Below are 17,511 nucleotides of genomic sequence, written 5' to 3' on the forward strand. Positions count from 1 at the left end.
TTTGCTCTCTCTATCGCTGAGAGATTCTCTGTGATCGATGGCAATGGCGGACAATGGGCGAGTCGTCTGCAAATGCACAACATCGAGCAAGAGCATCTTCTGCTTCAGATAATTCAGTTTCGACGACAAGCCCAACCACCGAAACCTCATCCGAAACGTTTCGACCCTTCCCGTCTTTAAAAAAGGCCTCTTCACTCGTTGCAGCCCATCCCTTGCCGGAAACAGTATTCTCAGGTTTATCTCACATAATTACGGGTTTTTTCTGTTTTCTTTTGAGTTGCACTGTCTGTTTGGTTCCCGAGAAAATGCAGGAAAATTTATATAGTTTTTGAGCTTATGTAGGGTTTACTGAAGTGAATACTTAACTAGGTTCAATTGGGTTGTTGATAAATTCAAACAATGAAATTTAGACGCGAATGCTTTTAATTGATTTGAAGAGAAGTTTCTGAGCTAGTTTATTGCTTCGAATGTTCAAATTGGATCATATAAATGTGTCTATGTGATAATTAGATGATTTGTTGCTTGCAGTATGGATGCACAGGAGAATTCGAGGTCCTCGATATTGCCATCATCCCTAGATAAGAGAATTCCCATATATGGGATGATGCCTTCTGCATTGATGGTACGGGGCGTCCAAGGATTAGGAAGTAAGTTTTTTATGACTTTCTGTTGATAAGGCTATGATGCATTTTCATTCTTCATTTAATTGTTATACTCTTTTAAACGACGGAGTATAATTAGCTACAAGGTTGCAGCTAACTATTTTGATCTCTTCCCAATATAAGTTATATACACGTATGTTTCAAAATGGTTCTAAATTTATTTATTTTTAATTTAGTTTCCTTTTAAGTGAGACAGAATCTCCTTATATATTGCTCGATTTATTCTTGTTTCAGAATCAAGGCCTTAACTGTAGCACTGAAAACACTCAAGTTGGCAGGTGTCCACAGAATTGCAGTTAAGGTTTGGTGGGGAATCGTAGAGCGTTGTTTTCCTCTTGCATATGATTGGTCTCTATATGAAAAGCTTTTCAAATTGATTTCTGACTCAGGTTTGAAGTTGCATGTTGCCTTGTCTTTTCACTCAAACGTTAACCCTTCTTCTAGCAGAAAAGGGTGTGTAACTCTTCCGCTTTGGATCATAGAGGTCTGTTTTCTCTGCAATTTTGAAATCCCATTTGACTGCTTGCCTTTTATTGGTAAAGTGCATGTGGGTGTATTGGAATGCTTAATTTACCCGATCATACTCTGTTGTGACAACATAAGAAACATAACCCATTAGCATACGTGATTTTAGCTTTGATGTGCATAAAAAGTTTATCTTTGCAAAGGGATGTGACAGAAAAATGATAGTTTGGCCTTCATTACATGCCCATCAGTTTGAATCCTGAATTTAGATAAAGAAGTTGACCTCTTCTGTTTTTTATCTCCCAGATTGGTGATCAGAATAAGCATATATTTTATCAGGACCCAAATGGATTTTCCAATGATGATTATCTTACACTCGGAGTTGACCATGTTCCTCTCTTTTGCGGCTGGACTGCCCTCCAATGTTATGAGGATTTCTTGTCAAGTTTTGCTAAGAAATTTGAATCCTTAATTGGAACTATGATAGAAGAAATTAGTGTTGGTCTTGGTCCTTCTGGTGGACTTAAGTATGTTACTGTTACACTAGAACCACAAGTATGAAGCCAGTCCAATGATTTCTTATGCAATATTGGGGAGAGAAGGGGCCACAAAATGCTGGCTGTTGCAACAATCTCCCATCTGAAGTTCCTTTCTTTGAAGAGGGAGAGGAAAGCATTCTTTCTGATTATGGGTGTTTTTTCCTTGTATGAAACTGATGGAAGCAGCTTGCTTTATTGTTTCCCATGAAAAAATTCTGTATAACTGAAGCCTAGTGTAAATTGCACGAAATCATTGTTTGTATTTCATCCTCGAACTACTACATTGTTTCTTTAGCCAGGAAACACTTCTGTGTAAGTGCCTGTAAACAATATGGGCCTGCAATATATATTTTCAATCTTTAAATCATGTATGGTTCTTTATCATGCAATACTTGGCATAACATAATTAAACTTATTGGAAAACAATGTGGAGCTTAGGAGATCTGACAGTGGCTTGACTTGTAGTAGGGATGGTACAGTGGTTGGTTGCTCCATCATGCAGATGATATTCTTGCAAAGGCAGCTAACATTCTGAAGAAATATCAAGAATAGAAGCAAACTTCTATTCTATTGGCAGCTAAAATTGGTGGTACCAGACGAGAGCACACCCTGCTGAATTGATAGCTTGATACTACAACAGTGCTCTTAGAGATGGTTATGATCATGTTGCTTCCATTTTGTCTCGTCATGGAGCTACTTTGCATGTTTCGTAAGATTCCAAGTTTTAAGGTTCTGACTGGAATTTTGTTCATTGTCTACCTGATAATTAGGGTTGCTTACACATTCACTTGATTTCAAATGTATCTAGTCTACCATGTTCACATACTAAATATTTTCAGGAAAACCAATGAAAAGGGATTGAAAACTTTGAGTTTTAACGATAAGGACAAAATAAAGGATAAAGTGAATAGTACCAGAATTGACTTTTTAGTGTAAAAATGTGGTTTTTTCTTAAAGTGAACAGTACCGGAAGCTTTTTGTTAAAGTTCCCAATATTTTATTGCAGCAGCTTAGCAATGATGGATGGTGATAACCCAGCATCCTATCTTTGCAGTTCAGAAGGATTACTCCAACAGGTACGAGGCCTGTTAATTAATAACGCTTCCTTAGCTTATTGCTTTGTTGGTACTTTTTTTTAACTTACTTTCGAAATTTTATCTGTATAATTCAAGCTTTTAAGTTAGGTAGGACTAACCCATGCAGCTGTGCTTGTCACAGCAGGTCATGCAGGGCCTCTAGGTTCAACATGGGCTTGGAACGGGCCAATATGAGCTTTTTCAGTATTACAGATATTGGGTATTTTTTATCTGTTTTTTAGGCTTCTTTTAGTATCTTATAATTCATTCTGAAGTAAATCTTTAGTTTTAATTGGGTTGGCTTGCCCAGATATTAAAGAAGAAACATATGACAAGTTGATCAATAACCATTTTTCTGTTTTATTGAAGTTTGGAATACAATTGATAATTTGATATTACTAAACAACAAAAATAGAATTGCATCCGTATAATAGTGTCGTACTACTTTAGATTGGCATGGTCTGTCCATTTACACCGGTGGGTGGTGGTAGTGCCTAGTGGTGGCTTCTGTTGTCTACAATTCTATCAGTCAATTGGTTTCTTCAATAAAATGTCTGCCTTATGCTTTGTTTATTGGGTATATATCATATTATACAATTCCAATGTAGTCTAACATGATTCGATTTGCACCAGATATGGAGTGTTTCAAAGAAAAGGGTACATTTGATCAGGAGAAATACCAATGAAGGATTTGACAGGGTAAGTTCTTCCTTTCCTCAAGAACAAAAGCAAATTTCAGCTACCATTTATTTCTATTAGACATATATTGGATATTGCAAATGTCTTATAACTAGAAACACATGGCTTCTTCTTTTGCCCATTCTGTGTTGCGTGTTCACGCGTCTGCTTCTCTTGCACGTTGGTTTATGCAAATACATACTAACTATTACCATTCCCAGGCCGAAGCTGTAAGATCATTTACATATTTCAGAATGAATGATAAGATATTTAGGGCTGAAAATTGGAGTAATTTCGTTCCTTTTGTTAAAAAGATGAGCACAAATTGGTGAAGCAGCCAAAAATCCCAACTTAAATAGTAAATTTATTGATCTAGAGTAGCAGCCTCATTGCCCTATAATTTTTTGTCAAGGGCATGTGTAGAAGTTTAGAAGTTTGTCACTTCCTGATATATTGACTGAAATAACTTTGTGTTTCCATGACAGGTGTTCTTGACCTGGAAGTGTAAATTTTTTAAACGGATTTGGTTGGCCATAGAAACTAAATGCTTTACCATCAAAATATGAGAAGAATAATTGGAATTGCAATCTTGGTACTGCTAGTCATATTGCCTAGTCAAATACAGGTACAACATTTCAATTTAAGGAATATCCACATACTATCATATCCGTCACTATACGAAACTAATGTAGGCTTTGCAGATCGAAAACAACAATAAGAAAATGGATCCGAAAATATAGAGAACAAAAAGAACTAAGAGTTCACACCTTCACAGTCCTTCAAATACCTAGTCTTGATTTTGGTGAGTGAGATTGCAGCATCTTTCATGTTAATTCTCTCTCTCGGCAATGCTGCAGTGCAAGCTAAAGCTAATCTCATAATGGATGATAAGCAATCCCTCTTGCTCACGAAATCACCATCTTCCTCTGTCCCGAGTATATCGGCATCCACAACTTCATCTATAGCAGCATCTGGAAATAATGAATCTGCAATCCATTGCTTTAAATTCATTTCCCCAACAAACATCTCATCTGTTGGCTTCCTTTTTGTGAATGTCTCTATGAGTACAATACCAAAACTATACACATCCCCACTCATCGAAATGCTTCCTTCGATCCCGAACTCTGCAAAATTTGTATGTTAATTTAGTTATATATGATAAAAAGGAAATTATAACTCCTAATAAGACCAACATATACAAAATTGAAAAAATACATCACCTGGAGCCATATATCCAACTGTGGCTAGAGTCATGGTTTCTGTCATCGAATCTCCACCGCTAACGAGTCTTGCAATGCCAAAATCAGCAACATGTGCAACCATATCATCATCTAGTAGTATATTGCTTGGTTTCACATCACAATGAACGATAGGTATCGAGTAACCATGATGAAGATATTCTAGTGCCAATGCAACATCTTTCATTATATCCAACCTCTGCAGGATATTCAAGGAGCGTTTTGGAGAATACAACCACTGTTCGAGGCTTCCATTAGGCATCAATTGAAGTACCAAGGCTTTGAAATCAAGTTCATCGCAATAACTTATGATTTTAATAAGATTTCGATGACGGATATTGCTTAGCATTTCACATTCCTTATCAAAACTCTTGAATGCCCCTTCTTGCTGTAAATTGAAAACCTTGACGGCGATATGTATCCCGTCTAACAGTGTTCCTCTGTATACTGAGCTAAACCCCCCTGTGCCTAGTAAGTTACTCTCGTGAAGTCCATTTGTCGCCTTTACAAGTTCTAGGCGCGAAACTCTTCTCCAAAGAACTTGATGTAGCAAGGCAGTTTCTCTTACAACTTCGACATTCCTTTTCCTGCATAGTATCAGAATCAATGCAGCAGCGGCTAGGAGTATTACTGACATGACCCCTGAGATGATACATTTAGCTTTCCTCCAATTGGGCTTAACTGCTGTTTTATATTTGCACAATGGAACGTGGAATCGGGAAGCACCGCAAAGTGCACCGTTTGATATAAATGAATCAGCAGAGAAGTTTCCGAAAGGCCCGTCGGTTGGAATTTCTCCTTGGAGTTTGTTGAAAGACAAATTCAAATGCTTGAGATACAAAAGTGCTTCCAATGACTTTGGGATCTCTCCAGATAGATTGTTTTTGGACAAATCCAAGAATTCTAGGCTTAGCAAGGTTTTAAATGAACTGGGAATAGGGCCTTCTAAATAATTGTTTGCCAAGGACAAATTAATCATATTTTGAAGACCACCAATGCTACCGGGAATGTTTCCAGTGAAGTGATTATTTGATAAATCTATATCCACCACATCTTTTAACTTTCCGATGTCTTCTGAGAGTGGTCCAACTAGAGAATTGGATGACAAGTTTAGGTGCAATATATACTTGAGTTCCCACAAGGAAGATGGTATTTTAGAAGTTAACAAATTGGACCTTAATGATAGATCTCTTAGAGCTACTGACAAAGTACCCAAGCAGGAAGGAATAGAACCAGAGAGCCGATTACCACCCAAACGTAACTCGGCTAGGTTGTCTAGTTGACAGAGTTCATCCGGGATATGTCCTCGTAGTTCATTATTAAACAAATACAAACCTTGGAGATTTTGTAACCTTTGTATTGAAGTTGGAATTGCTCCCCTCAACTGATTGTTTCCCAGGCGTAATGATATCAAGCTGCTCAAGTTGCCAATATCAACTGGAATGTTACCCCTGATGTTGGAATTTCTTAAATCAACATATAGGAGTGACGTAGAGAGATTCCTGCCAGAAGCTGGAATCGTGGTGTTTAGTGGATTATTTGACAAGTACAATGCTGTCAAATTTCTAAGATTAAACAAGCAAGAGAGAGAGCTTACTGCTTGTGGAGTAGAAGCATCAATTGTCAAATTATTCGAGTGCAAGTTAAGGTACTCGAGGTTTTTCAAGGAACAGAGTGTGCTAGGAAGAAACCCGGTAAATGAGTTGTGGCCCATGTCTAGCTTCTTGAGCTTGGAAGCATTGGAGAGGTTAGGGAGTAGTCCAGCCACGAGGTTATTTCTTTCTACAAAAAGGAATTCTAGGTTTGGAACATTAAGACCGATGTTTGCTGGGAGGCTACCTGAGAGCTGATTAATAGGAAACGATATTATTCTTATCATGGAGAGATTGAAGAGTTTGGATGGGATGACGCCACTGAGATTATTAATACCCAGTGACAACGCCTCTAACTGTAGAAGATCACTAATCTCATCCGGTATTGTACCTGTCACAATTGCAGCACGTTTGCATTAAATTTTTAACTTCAGTTTAACTAAAAACTAAAAGCGAAATGATTATCAAACAGTCCTAAATTTACTACCTGTTAAATTATTTCTACCAAGATAAATCTTGGTTAAGTAGGTCAAATTGCCAAGACTTTTCGGTATGCTTCCACGGAAATTGTTATCTTCTAATGTCAATTTACGAAGCTCTTTGCATTGCCACAGTTTGGAGGGAATAAGACCGTCAAACTGGTTTCGACCCAAATTAAATATTCGAATACTCGGAAGATGCTCACATATATTGTCCGGAAGATTGCCACTCATGTTGTTTCCATATAGAGCCAAAGTAGTCAAAGAAGATATGTTGAGGACAGGCACAAGAGCAGAGCCTTTTAGGGCATTGGACTGCACATACAACTCCTCCAGCTGGCCTAAACTGCTCATCTCGTTTGGAAGTTCTATAAATCAATCAGTATATATTGTTAAAATCATGTAAACATATATACGAGTTGCTTCTTACTGGGAGTCCCATTCTACCATAGCAAAAGAGGGATAACATTATAAGGACCAAGCGCTCACTATATAGGTTCTCTTTTTGCTCCAGCATAAGAGGGGTCTTACACAATAAATATATGATTCCTATGATAGTTATAGTTCTCTTATTGTATTTTTATTAAAGTGGAACGAGATTCCTGCTAAGAAGGGGCTCGTATCTAAACTACTTAGTACCTATTAATAGAACTTTGCTCTCAACCAAAACTACATGAAATTACAATTTTAAACCCCACACCAAAATTGCACAAAAATAAAAAACTATGGGTAATTTAGTAATTACATGAACATAAATTTTGTTGTTATTTAGGGCAACCTCACAGCCAGGTCACCAAAGCATGCCATATTTAAAAATAAAAAATAAAATAAAATAGTAAATAAAAAACATGCCTACTTTAGAAGAAATTGCTCATCATTTTCCTAATTTTTATAAGGGGTGTGCTATTCACGCACCCATTTTTACTTCTCACACGCCCCTTGTTCATTTATGTCCATTGATCTTCTTCATTTCATCCAATCCGACGGCCGAAAATTAGAAGGGTGTGTGAAAAGTAAAAGGTGTGTGGATATCACATCCCTTTTTATAATTGATTTATTTTTTAGGAAAACTAATGAAAAATGTTTGAAAACTTTGAGTTTTAACGATCAGGATAAAATAAAAAGTAAATTGAATAGTACCATGATTGACTTTTTAGTGTAAAAATGTGGTTTTTCGTTAAGTGAACAGTATCGTAAGTTTTTCGTTAAAACTCTCTTATTTTTTTAGAATTTAAAAAACTAATCACACTTCATAGTAAAAAAAAAAACAAAATGAAATGAAATTATTCACAGTGTGTGTGGGCATCTATGAGTATACATGTGACAAAACCTAAGTCATACAGCATACCTTCGAACTTGTTGTCTTTAAGGCTTATGACCTTCACCATTGTTAAGTTGCCTATTTCTCTGGGTATGCTACCTGTTAAATATGTGCATGCATTCCAACAAAAAGGAAGGAAAAAAAAAACAAACGAGATGATTGTTATACATCTTATATATAGATGTTAAAATGAAACAAAGTTGTTAAAATGTAATCATGAAGCAAGCAACATTAATTTATATTCCTAGGTGGTTGGTAATGGTGGTACGTACGTACCTGATAGTTGGTTCCTGCTCAGATTAATTATTTCGAGTCCAGATAAGTTGAAGATAGCAGCGGGTATGAAACCAGAGAAGCCATTACCGTACAATTTGATGGTTTGAAGTTTAGGAAAGGACCCAAACCACGAAGGAATGGTTCCCATAAAGCTGTTGTTTCCAAAGTTAATCGCCTTCAACCGGCGCAAACGAGATAGTTCTTGCGGTAGGGGACCATGAAAGCTATTATTCTTAAGGCCCAACTCAACGAGAAATGAGAGGTTGCCTAGATGCGGAGGAATAACTCCGGCAAGACCCATGTGCGAGAGATTTAACGTCGTGACTCTGTGGTGGCTAGCACCACAGCTAACGCCAACCCAGTTGCAAATGTCGAAATTGGAGGTAGACGACCAGTTGGCGGTCAAGATGTTTTGAGGATCACTAGTGATGTGAGCCTTGAGAGTAAGAAGCGCAGACTGATCTGTGCTGAAATTGGTATGAGATATTGCTGATACACCTGTAGTTAAGTAATTAGCCATAATCATCATATTGATATAACACAAGCAGTGTATCATTGACAACATTTTTGATAGTAGGAAACGACTTCTCTCCTTAATTGTAGTAGTTTTCGTCTTTCGGTTTAAATTCGATTGAAAACTAGAACTCAGTACATTCACATAAATAGGGAAGCAAGCAGGTGTTACCAAGACTAGTCGAACGAAGACGTGTGATTTGGATTTTTGAACATATCAAACACACACCATTCATTTTTTGCAGATAGGTTAGCTAGGAGAGGAGGAATAGTCTACGTCCGACTTTTTCGTCGAAGTGAGGAGACTTAGCTAGTGGAACGTAGGCTTGTGATTTGGATTTTTACATATCTAACACACTCCATTCATTTTTTGCTGATAGCTTGAAGGTGACGTACGCCGTAACACCTACCAACTGCAACTTGGAAGTGCGCAATCAGTGATAAGGATGTTTTGGCCTGTCGGGGTGATATTTGGTAATTGGTGCTGCTAGCCGACGAGTTCTGTCCATTTTATGGCCACAGCTGGAGATGCCCAAATGTGGAATTTTAGGCTTCAGTTCACCCTCAAAACAAACAACACCATAAATTTCAAGATTGATATTTAATGATGACTACATTTTGATTCAAATGCAAATGCAAATGCGACCAAACACATAACAGTTACATTCTTCCGGACGAAACGTTTTCAACGACGTTTACATATAATCAAGCTCTAGTTGAACACTCTTCGGATTCGAAAATCATCTAAACTTGGCTAAATTAACATAACATAATGTATGGTGGTAGCATAGGGGATAATATGAAATGACCAGAACAATATGAGGAGAGCAACTTCATAATGGAGGAAAGACAAGAAAAAAAACTACACTTGCACCCTCAAGACATATAGAGAATGTATCTAATCAGAAATTGTTTTTTCCTAAACCACAACAAACAGGTTTTCGACGTCCTCAGAAGGAAAAGTAGGAACAAGTATAATGAAGCAACTAAACACACCAGCAAAAACATGATGAAAATAAAACGCATGGAAACCAGATTCTAAATTAAAAAAGAAATTTGTTTCCAAGGATAAGGTGGTCGTATCTTATAAGCCTTTTCGAGTACACTAGCAAAAATGCCCGCGCTCCGCTGCGGGGACTTCTAGAAGTATGATCTTGTACCATCTGATTTCTTTTGCTATTCCTAGTTCTTTTTGGCATCATGTGCAAAACCAAATTGATAGATAGGAACAAAAAATGAAAACACCTGCATAAATTATATTTTCTATCACCCTATATTATAATTAAATAAAACAAAACACAATAATCATCTCACAATTACAGAAGCAAGGACTTTAAAATGCCCCAATTATTTAACAACTACTATGCATAATTCTTAAAAAATGAGTATAAAATTAACCTCTTTTGAAAAACGAAGGAAAAGATGAAAGCTTAAGTCAGGGAATATAACTATGTTGAACTCAATTATTTGACATTAATTACACAAACCCAATTCCATATATATAGCCAGACAGAAGCTTTATCCTAGAGAGAAACCATGCCCAAATGATTATATAATCTCCAGACTGAGTGTGAATTCAGAGCATGAAAGGGAAGTGAGTTCCTTGGTTCCCACATTGGAGAGACTAAATCTCAAAACTTTGCCAAGCATTACAGGAAACCATGGAAAGAATAAAAATGACAACAAAGATTGCAAAACATTTAACCACAGGTGGTGTTTATATGCCCACTGAGAGAAAAAAGCTTCTGCAAGTGAAAAAACATATTTATATAAAACAGGCAAGTACCATCTGAAAGAGCCTCTTGTATCCATTCCAATTATCCTTATGTCTACCATATCCCTCTACAATTCCCCACCACCAATCCACCATAACTGATTTCAATACCCTTAGCTGCTTTAGTAGACCATCTAGTGACACCTAACTGCCACCAAAATAAAAGACATGATCAACACCATACAGATTACAGACTAAGCTTAAAAACAACTGTTATCTATTAAGCAAAACTCGAACTCCTTGACATGGCAACCTCTTAATCCAGGATGTAGAGTAGAAAAACAAAATTATTGACAAACCGAAAAATAACAATTTAACTTGCATAGTAAACGAATATTAGTAAAGTTACATAACTCAATGGATTACATATACCAGTAAAAAAGCGAAACATCAGTATTTGGGAAGTTACCTTATTTGAAATGTAAGGAGCATCTGGTGTGCATACAGGGTAGACTGTCCTTGCAAAATTCAGGGCTTCAAAATAAATTCAAAAGAAATCAAAACTATTAATCCTAACAACTGTTTAGTAAAGGATAAAACAATCTTTCCATCAAACAAATTTGAGAAACAAAAAGAGGGAAATAAATTTAAGTTGAATAGAGGTGACAATTGCCTACCCAGAAATCCAAACGAAATCCCCAAAAATTCACGCCCCCAAAACCCTACAAATCACCAGAGTTGAAAACCAGCGCTACACTGGGATCATCCACACAGCGACGAACTCCGATCATTGTCACCGATCTCATCTCCTTCCAAAGCCAAAACCCTTTTAAGAAAAAGAGGGTAATGAATATGATAAAGCCAGTAATGAATGAAATAACCCAATTTCTATCGCCAATCACCCTTGCTGAGTGATGATTCACATACTTCCTCATATTTGTTTATGGGTTCCTATCCAACAAAATTTCGACTTAGTACCCAAATACTGTATCAGCTCACGAACACAGAGATGTTTATCAAATTCAAAGCAAAACCCACACATATTCTGAAGATTCTAGAGTTAAAAGAGGAGCAAAGAGGTTCGGTTACGGAACCTAAAACGCTATTTTAATGAGCAAATGAATATCTAAACTGGGGTTAACAATTTTCAGCAATAAAAAACATGTCTTTCGATCGAAGTTGCATAAATTACAGAACTTTGGGATTAAGGAGGAACAAAAAGCCCAAATTCCAATCAAGAAAAATAAAAAAAATTGTATGTAAATTTAAGATTTACCTGTAGATTGGCAGACGCAAAAGCATACTGGATCCAACGGGAGCCACATGTGAGAACTGGATGCCCAGCCTTTGACACGTTATCGAGTGAGTTTAGGGATCTGGGTTTTGTGTTTGCCGTTGAATTTTGGAATGATCTGGAGAAATTTGGGTTTTAGGGTTCTAAGGATTTGAGTGAACCGAAATTGATTTGGATGAGCAACTTTTAGTTTCGATTCGCGGTGGAGCAACGATGAAGAGGTGGAGGAGGAAGGAATGAAAGACTTAACTTCTAAAGTTTCAAGTGCTCAACAAATTTCGAACAATGTATGTTTCAATACTTCAAAAAAAAAGGACATGCATCAAAGACTCTTAGGTGGAAAAAATATGCATTGGCTGAAATGGAGATAATTAGGATTTAAAATGTTAAAAATTTTCTTTTTGCCTCACTAATTAGATGCAAAAGTGAGATTGTATGAATAATTTTACATTCAAAAACATGAACTACACATAATCACAACTGATCTAACAATGAGAAAGTATATAAGACAATACACTATCAATAGGCTAAAACACTCTTTTAATTGATCTAACAATAGCCTAATAGGATTAACTAAACCATTAGAGACTACAACAATGAGAAAGTCTGAAGATTAAAGTTCTAGTTGAATATCTTTGAACCCCTAGGTGTTGGAAACATTTTCAGTAAATTTGTTCAGGAAAATATAGAAACTCATGATGCAATTCCATTGTCTGGGATAGCACGTATTTACCTAGAATCCAACCTTAAGCTAATATTTTTCATAAGTTTATTATTTTTGTTAACTACACTGGAATTTATAAAACAATTTTAGAAAAACTCGAGTTTAGATAATGGACTTTTGTTGCAGTTTAAAAATTTTTGACTTGTGTTCTAAGCACAATAATGTATTCACATTTCAATTGTCAAAGGCATCGCAATAATCCCCGACTGAAGATATTAAATAAAGACAATAGCATGCCAAAGATTAAAACCCCTCATTTCAAACTCTGCGAATGCACAGCTCTGTTTAGTTTTCTTCTCCAGAGACCAGACTGAGCGAGGAGTCAAGTTCTCCAGTGCACCATCAATCTCCCGTTCGAGCAGCCATCACCACCTCACTCGCCACTCCGGCGAGGCACCACCTTGCCACCACCCTCATGTCTCACTTCCTCTCTACCACTCTCCCTATTTCCCTCACCTCTTTCTCTCGATACTGTGCTCACTGCACAGAAACAGCAAGGTGACCACCATCACCATTTTTCACGGCGAACTAGGCGGTCACGAAACCATCACCATTAATCTCGCCACCTAGGCGAGTTTTACCATCCCCGAACCCACCCTCTGCAAACTGCCTTCATGCCTTCTAATTTCAATCCTTGCATTTCTTGTATGGTATCCATGTTTTGCACATTCAAATACTTGTATACCGACTGAGAATAACAATATAAATACCACACCCACCTCTTTTTCCCCACTTGAAAAAATACCTAAAAAGCACATTAACCACCATAGTTTAAGAATCCAGACATGGCTCCAAATTTCAATCTAATTAATTAAATTACAGAGGATTCTACCTACCTCATGAAAACAAATATGTTCAGTTAAAGAAATTCCCTAATCATTGCAGTGCATCTTAAACTACTTTTTAACTATGTCAGCCATACCAATCTAATAAAAAATCCATGTTTCAATCGATTTTTATTAATTCCAACTCCAAGTATTTCCGCATCTAGATTATCGAAAAATCGTAACAAAACAAAACTCAATCTTGGTGCTAAAGCACACTTCGTTAACCTCACCTTCCTCAAGTCCATGATTCCTGCCATGAGATCTTTCTCTTAATCCAGACTCGGCTTCAGATGCAAGATCAAAATAACGAAGCATTCAGTTCCATTTCTACGCACAGCAAATTGAAAATTGAAATATGTTATAATTTACTCGGAATCTTCATTTGTATTATGAAAGCATATAAACAGATACATTTGAAAACTTATAAAGCTACCTAATTAAGTTAAAAAGTCGCTAATTAAGATCAGGTGCCAGTGCATCCAGTGAGCCTTCCAAGGAAAGATGGCCCCGTGGACTTAGACCTTGAAAACTGAGGCTTGTTTTGCCTTGTAATTGTATGATCAGTAGCATTCATATGGATTGTAATTGTATGATCAGTAGTATCCTTATGGATTCCCAGATGAATCCTCAAAATTTTGTTCTCATCCGTTAGCTTATGCACATGGGACAAAAGCCGCTCAATTGTTTCACACTTCTCCTTGTTTCTCCTTATCAACTCAGCTCGCTGCTGCATATTTCGTCAATGAGTTCCGAGATCTTTTCATGCAACATTTTATCTTTTTCAACCACATTACCATCAGATTCTACACCATGATCAATATTCTCTTTTTCCATATATTCTTCGAAAGTACACAAACCAACCTTTTTTAGGATAGACCAGCATTTGTTTGTTTTGATGGCTCTGATTTTTGCTTCCGTTTTCTCTTTTGTGGTGGTCCGATCAAGATGCACCACAAAAAATTAATTTGAGTGCCTACACAGATGAACGTCGCATAAAAATAAAAAATAAACAGCATCAGAGATCAAAAAAAAAAAAAAAAAAAAAAAAAAAGGAGAAAAAGGAAGATAATAATGCTAAAAAAAATTTAAGTCAAAAGTTGAAGGAAGCTCTGTGAGTTAATTTTTCGAGAAAAAAAATTTTCTATCAATGCATTCTCATACAAAAAAATTCTTTAAATACTAATTTCATGCAATCCAGGAGCTAAATGCTTAAATCAGAAAAATTTCTCTAACCAGATACTTTTATATTGCAGTGCAGCAAAGTTTTTCTTGAACCTTGACGAATATCACTAAAAAATTATCCCAAATATATCTCAGAGATTCCAGAAATTCAGACTATCAATAATGAGACATCCAGAATGTTCTTCATTCGTTTGTCCTCTGTACTTTACCTTAATCTTCTTAGGATTTTAGTTAAACAACTTGCTCCTGTAACAGCTATATTAAAGCATAAATACTCATGGACACTCATCACCAATAGCAAAAAGACACAAAGTATTTTTCCAAAAATCTAAAGATCCCTTTTGTGCCCCAAACCCAGGTTTGTCCTCCCTTTGTCTTCCTTCTTCAGGGCATAATTAGAGATACCAACCAACAGTATAACAAAAAAAATTGCAGTGAGATTTTAAAATACGAACTTTATTTGATATTGCAATGAAATATAACAAAATGTACAAAAATTATTATTTTGGTAAGGGTGAAGGGCCGGTTTAGTCATTGAACTATCACCTTAATGAAAATTAGGTCCTTGAAATATTTTCGGTAAAATAAATCTCTATTCATTAAAAATTGCTAATTTCATCCCTACTCTTATATTCAAAGTCTTTTTATCCAATTTTTCATCAACTTAAGCCACTTGACACACTTTAGAGTGTAATAACGTCATTTTCTTGCCATGCCCTTAATGTTTCATATAGGGTGCGAATCTAACATCTAATTTAGCCTCAAAGTTAACTTCATACACTATTTCTTTATAGAAAATTACCAGTCTACCCTCCAATGTGTATCATGTGACATCCCACATCGCCCAGGGGAGTGAACCTTAAATGTATATTCTCATCCCTACCTAGCGCGAGGCCTTTTGGGAGCTCACTAGATTCGGGTTCCGTAGGAACTCCGAAGTTAAGCGAGAAGGGGGCTAGAGCAATCCCATGATGGGTGACCCACTGGGAAGTTGCTCATGAGTTCCCAAAAACAAAACCGTGAGGGAATGGTAAGCCCAAAGCGGACAATATCGTGCTACGGTGGTGGAGCAGGCCCGGGAAGTGATCTGCCCCAGGCCGGGATGTGACAATTTGGTATCAGAGCCTAATCCTGGTCGCGTGTGTGCCGACAAGGACGTCGAGCCCCTAAGGGGGGTGGATTGTGACATCCCACATCGCTCAGAGGAGTGATCCTTAAATGTATATTCTCATCCCTACCTAGCACGAGGCCTTTTTGGGAGCTCACTGGCTTCGGGTTCTGTAGGAACTCCGAAGTTAAGCGAGATGGGGGCTTAAAGCAATCCCATGATGGGTGACCCACTGGAAAGTTGCTCGTGAGTTCCCAAAAACAAAATCGTGAGGGAATGGTAAGCCCAAAGCGGACAATATCGTGCTACGGTGGTGTAGCGGGCCCGGGAAGTGGTCCCTCCCGAGTCGGGATGTGACATATCACATGCAAGTAACATGAGTTAAATTGACGAAAAATTGAATATAGTACATTCGAATCTAGTTAGGGATGTAATTGGCAGATTGTTATAATTCAAGGACTGATTTTTTTTTTTAAAAAAGTTTAAGGACCTAATTTTTACTCAGGTAATATTTCAAAGACTAAATTAGCAATTTACTCTTTTGGGAAACAAATAGACAGTGGAATACCCGAAGAAGCTGAACCCAAAAAATAAAATACACATACTCACAGTAGAAGAAGCAAACCCAAGAAAATACAGAAAATAAAATAAAAGGGTGCAACTTTTATTGGCGGTTGAATGAGTAGACAATAAAAAAAATGCATACTTTGAGTTCAAGACAAACCTCGTACCGTTAGAAATTTGAGACTTGGAGTCGCCCACGGGAAGGGTTTTTTGAGACGATAGTATTAGGCGTGCTGAAGTTAGTTTATGCTTTTAGTTGTAGATTCATATCTAATACTAATTGAACAGGAATTTTAGCAAATACGCAGAAGAAATAGCAAGAATTGATTTCAGAAATGGGAAAAAATTAAATTAAAAATAGAAAACGAAAGTGTCAAAAAGCAGCGTACCTAAACACCATTTCATATAATTTTATCCTCTTCGAAGATCGATCGATTCCAGAAAGAGGGAGAGAGGAGGAGGGAGATGACGAAGGGGAGAGGAGGGAGACGGAGGCGAGAGGAGGAAAACGACGGAGGCGATTTACTGTCTGCGTGGTTCTTGCGGGGACTGTGAGATGAAGGGGGTGGCTCTGGGCTCGAGGGCAGAGAGAAAATGAGAGACACAAATGGCTAGGGTTAGAAATGAGAATCCAGGCTCAGTGGCACAGAAGATTTGGAAATGATTTTTACCTTTCAATTTGGAAATGATTCGTGCTGACCACTGTTATGTTCTGTGATTTCTTTGATCATAAGAAATCAAGTTGGGGTCAAATTGTAATAGTTTGCGATCAATTTGCAATTTACAGTTTTTAAGTGGTATTTTATTTTACTAGTTTGTCTGTTAGTGCCAAGTGGCAAGTCACGCATGTGTAAGAGCAGTTCCAGCGTGTGAAACCTCCCTCCAGGCAATACACTATGCTATCCACCCAGTAAACAGTAACTGCCCTTAATGAATAGTAATCGCCTTTTGCATCTCCACCTTTGCACTTCAATATCCCTGTCAATAAGCAATAAAATATTAGTATTTTTTTTATTTATAAAATAATAAAAAATAATTTTAATTGTAATTTCGGATAAGATTTTTAATCGTTCTTGTTGCGCCACATGTCATTATCTGAAAAATTATTAAATAATACAAAATAATTTTATTTGTAATTTCGGATAAGATTTTTAATCGTTCTCGTTGCGTCACTTGTCATAAAATCCGAAAAGACAATTATTGGGGATGGATTTCGGATAAGATTTTTAATCGTACTCGTTGCACCACGTGTCATTATC

General features: G+C 37.0%; 1 protein-coding gene, 1 long non-coding RNA gene and 1 pseudogene across 3 annotated transcripts; 2 read left to right on the forward strand and 1 right to left on the reverse strand.

Annotated features, from left to right (window-relative positions):
* On the forward strand, positions 1-2,022 carry LOC148697894 (inactive beta-amylase 4, chloroplastic-like; annotated as a pseudogene). The gene is made up of 4 exons (XR_015960644.1): positions 1-234; positions 529-647; positions 897-1,146; positions 1,434-2,022. The product of XR_015960644.1 is annotated as an inactive beta-amylase 4, chloroplastic-like (transcript).
* An 8-nt stretch (positions 2,023-2,030) lies between these two features.
* Positions 2,031-4,972, forward strand: LOC137714739 (uncharacterized). Its single transcript, XR_015960662.1, has 6 exons — positions 2,031-2,375; positions 2,673-2,742; positions 2,888-2,962; positions 3,376-3,441; positions 3,906-4,045; positions 4,864-4,972. It is a non-coding gene; the product is annotated as an uncharacterized LOC137714739 (long non-coding RNA).
* On the reverse strand, positions 4,095-16,942 carry LOC137708579 (uncharacterized). The gene is made up of 14 exons (XM_088690917.1): positions 16,642-16,942; positions 16,420-16,485; positions 14,260-14,371; positions 13,832-14,122; positions 13,629-13,725; positions 11,830-13,316; positions 11,231-11,504; positions 11,023-11,087; positions 10,626-10,761; positions 8,327-10,084; positions 8,078-8,149; positions 6,738-7,097; positions 4,641-6,641; positions 4,095-4,544 (listed from the first exon to the last, which is right to left on the reverse strand). Exons 10-14 carry the CDS (start codon positions 8,889-8,891, stop codon positions 4,174-4,176), a joined length of 3,369 nt encoding a protein of 1,122 aa, XP_088547043.1. The 5' UTR covers positions 8,892-10,084; positions 10,626-10,761; positions 11,023-11,087; positions 11,231-11,504; positions 11,830-13,316; positions 13,629-13,725; positions 13,832-14,122; positions 14,260-14,371; positions 16,420-16,485; positions 16,642-16,942; the 3' UTR covers positions 4,095-4,173.
* Positions 16,943-17,511: the final 569 nt, after the last annotated feature.

The sequence above is a fragment of the Pyrus communis genome, chromosome 3 (assembly GCF_041283825.1).
Source record: "Pyrus communis isolate YQ-2024b chromosome 3, ASM4128382v1, whole genome shotgun sequence".
In the NCBI taxonomy this organism is placed as follows: domain Eukaryota; kingdom Viridiplantae; phylum Streptophyta; class Magnoliopsida; order Rosales; family Rosaceae; genus Pyrus; species Pyrus communis.

Excerpts from the sequence above, each read along its gene's own strand:
- LOC137708579 (XM_088690917.1), bottom strand. The coding sequence starts at position 8,891 with ATGTTGTCAATGATACACTGCTTGTGTTATATCAATATGATGATTATG. Across the intron at positions 6,642-6,737 it reads TGGTAGAAATAATTTAACAG|GTACAATACCGGATGAGATT; the intron begins GTAGTAAATTTA and ends CAATTGTGACAG. Across the intron at positions 4,545-4,640 it reads AGTTGGATATATGGCTCCAG|AGTTCGGGATCGAAGGAAGC; the intron begins GTGATGTATTTT and ends CAAATTTTGCAG.